General features: G+C 54.2%; 1 protein-coding gene across 1 annotated transcript; it reads right to left on the reverse strand.

The window, feature by feature from the left end:
- Positions 1 to 951: 951 nt before the first annotated feature.
- TMEM97 (transmembrane protein 97) lies at positions 952 to 2,945 on the reverse strand. Its single transcript, XM_009081352.1, has 3 exons — positions 2,834 to 2,945; positions 1,720 to 1,857; positions 952 to 1,202 (listed from the first exon to the last, which is right to left on the reverse strand). Exons 1-3 carry the CDS (start codon positions 2,943 to 2,945, stop codon positions 952 to 954), a joined length of 501 nt encoding a protein of 166 aa, XP_009079600.1.
- Positions 2,946 to 3,037: the final 92 nt, after the last annotated feature.

A 3,037-nucleotide genomic window follows, 5' to 3' on the forward strand; every position in this document is an offset into this window, starting at 1 on the left:
CTGCCTCCAGGAAATGTTGCCCTTCCCACAGCCTGGGGAAGGCCTGAATTTTACGGCGTGAAGTCCTGAGCAGGGCCCTGTGCCCCTCACCAGGCTCCAGGTCAGGTACCTGCACATCAGCTGAGAACTTACAACGCCAACCCCAACCCCCCGAACTTCCATCACTTGCAGTTTATGCACAGATTTACTCTGTGAACTATCTACCAGCTCCTGCTCACCGTGAGTTCCTTTCAGCCATTCCCCAAAGAAGACTAAATGCAGTTTAATGCGTTTAGTTATTTATTTCCATACCAGAAGTGACTTTATGGGAGGGAAATTTGCAACTCCTTGTTTACAATTTCTGAAGTACCTCAGGATCCTCGAGGCAGTGTTCCTCGTTGTCAAAGGTACCTGTAAGCACTCATAAACCCAGATTTTGGCACATTTATCACTGATCAGACACTTACAATGAATCAAAATGAAGCAGAGCAAAGGCAGGGCAGACTTTTAAGGAGGGGGTGGGGAGGTTACGAATGACATGATTTGAGATGCTTGAGGAGCTCAGCTTTGCAAACCTGTGTGATCAGCTGGGGAGTCTGCAGAATATGCCGCTGGAAGACAAATTTCCCATTTAGGTGATTTCCAAACAGTCACCTTGGAAAAGGGAACTCGGAAGAACAGTATCAGCTGCAGAGTGTCAGTGCGTGTCCCTCGCGGAGTGACACGTCAGAGGGTGACGAGCGCGTTTCCCGCTGGACAGGCCCTGCCCAGGCCTGGCAGAGGGGCAGGAGTGACTGCCCAGCCCCAGGGCCACGGGCTCAGGCTCTGCCAGGGCTGTGTGGCCACAGCAGGACTGTGCACCCAAACCAGCCCAGGCTTCCCTGCAGTGCTGGGCCAGCACGGGAGAGGCTTGTCCCAGGGGACTCCGTCAGCGTCGGGTCAGAACCAAAACCAGCACAGGGGTCGTGGGGGCTACTTCCTTTTCCTCTTCTCCACGTGCTTGTAGTGGGGGTTGCAGAGCATGGTGAACAGGATCAGAAGGGGGATCAGCAGGTACGGCAGGTAAATGGAGAGCAGAACAAGGCGCTCGCGCAGCGTCCGAGGCCCCGCGTGCTCGGACTTGGAGAAGTCGTGGAACAGGATGTGGGCCAGGATAGCAAACAGAGAGGTGGCTACGTGGGTGGAGTAGATAATGGCAGGAGTCCTGATCCATCTGCAGCCACCTGGACAGAAGCACAGAGGAAACAGTAAGTATTTTGAAACCAGCAGAATTCCAAGGCTGTTAACAGAACATTGACCTCCCTGCCAGGGTAAGCCATCAGTCAGGTTGAATAGGTAGCAGAAAAAACCCAAGTATCAATAGGAACTCAGGAAGTTTCTCTCCCTTGATAGAAATTTAGAACAAAGGGATGATCCTAAAAGTTTCAAAGTAACAAAAGGAGTACAAAGGCTTGACCCAGACCTCTATCTGCCCTGGAAGTGTGCCAAGTGCCAAACACTGGTGCTGGTCACACCAGTGGCTGCACCTGCCAAGGGCCTGGAGCCACAGGGGGTTGCTTTGTTCGGTGCTGCTGCCTCTGGTAAAACTCCCCACGAAAGCAGCCAGTGCTCCTGGCACATTCCCACGGGCTGTGACAGCCCAGCCCTGCACAGGGGACATCCCCGGAGTGGTGAGCTCTGACACAGGACAGCAGGAGCCGTGCAGAGATGCTCCCAGTGTCCTCCCGGGGTCCCACCCACCTTTGAGGAAGGCGTACGCGGCCACGGGGAAGAACGGCAGCTGCAAAAAGGCTTCGCAGTATATGAAGGCCTTGAACCACTCGGGGGGATGCAGCATCATGGGGTCTCTGAAGGAGGTCGCATACTGCTGCAACAGGTCTGGCAGCTTAAAGAAACCAAAACAACACCTTCATCCACTGAACATCAACCACAGCAGGGCAAAGACTGCGATTCACCGGTGCAGTGGGAAACCCACTGGTCCCATCTGGGCACACGAGGAGCCACAGCAGCTTAGGTGTAACAGGGACTACATTTCTGCAGCCCTTAAAGCACTGAACTCTTCCCATTAAGTCTCTATTAAATGTGCACTACAGGCAACTTTTGGATCACTCCAGCATTAGGAGTTTCCAAAACCTTTTCCTGAAATGTCATTTTCTACCAGAAAAAACCCCAAACCACCAAAAAATCTGCCCCTTGACACTGAAGGATGTTGTTTTCCTCTCCCTGGCCCCTCCCTTTGCCAGCCAAGGGGGCTCAGCACCACCAGCATGGCTCAGCCCTCACGGGGTCTGGGGGCTCCTCCACCAGCGCTGGGCTCACTGCTACGACGGGACAGCTCCAGGCAAGGATTTGGGCTCAACGAGTTGCAGTTAGTTTCCATGACAGAAATGTAAACTCCAGCGTGGCTTTACGTTGGACTTTGGACGGAGAGATATGCATTGAGGGCTGCTGGTTAACTATTAATCAAAAACGGGTCCTATATTGGAGTGATTTTACAGGAAATTCCGACGGCAAAAAAACCAGTCACCAACTGTAAAGCTCAAATAGGAGGTTACATCTGACCTCACCCTGATGTCAAGGGTGGAACTAATTATCTGCCATCCAGCTGTTATTTTAATTGACCTGATGATGATGATTGTCTTCTACGATTTTGTCCAAACCCCAAACCCCAGAGATTTGTACCAAAATACTCAGTCGCCGGCACACCTGCTCCTGCAGTAGCAATTCCCCGTTAGGCTCTGGGCAGGGATTTGAGCACAACCAGGGGCAGAGAGCCCAGGGCAGTGCCAGCCGTGCCCGGAGCACGTGGCACCTGCTCAGCACTGCCGACAGCGACAGCAGGACCGGGGACAGCCCAGAAGGGCCCTGGGGGATATCCCAGCAGGATCCTGGGGACACATCCCAGCAGGACCGGGGACAGTCCAGCAGGGCCTCGGGGGGATATCCCCGCAGGATCCTGGGGACATCCCCCCAGCAGGAGACAGTCCAGCAGGGCCTCGGGGGGATATCCCCGCAGGATCCTGGGGACATCCCAGCAGGGCCTCGGGGGGATATCCCC

This window comes from Acanthisitta chloris, unplaced genomic scaffold, assembly GCF_000695815.1.
Source record: "Acanthisitta chloris isolate BGI_N310 unplaced genomic scaffold, ASM69581v1 scaffold36508, whole genome shotgun sequence".
NCBI classification, from domain to species: domain Eukaryota; kingdom Metazoa; phylum Chordata; class Aves; order Passeriformes; family Acanthisittidae; genus Acanthisitta; species Acanthisitta chloris.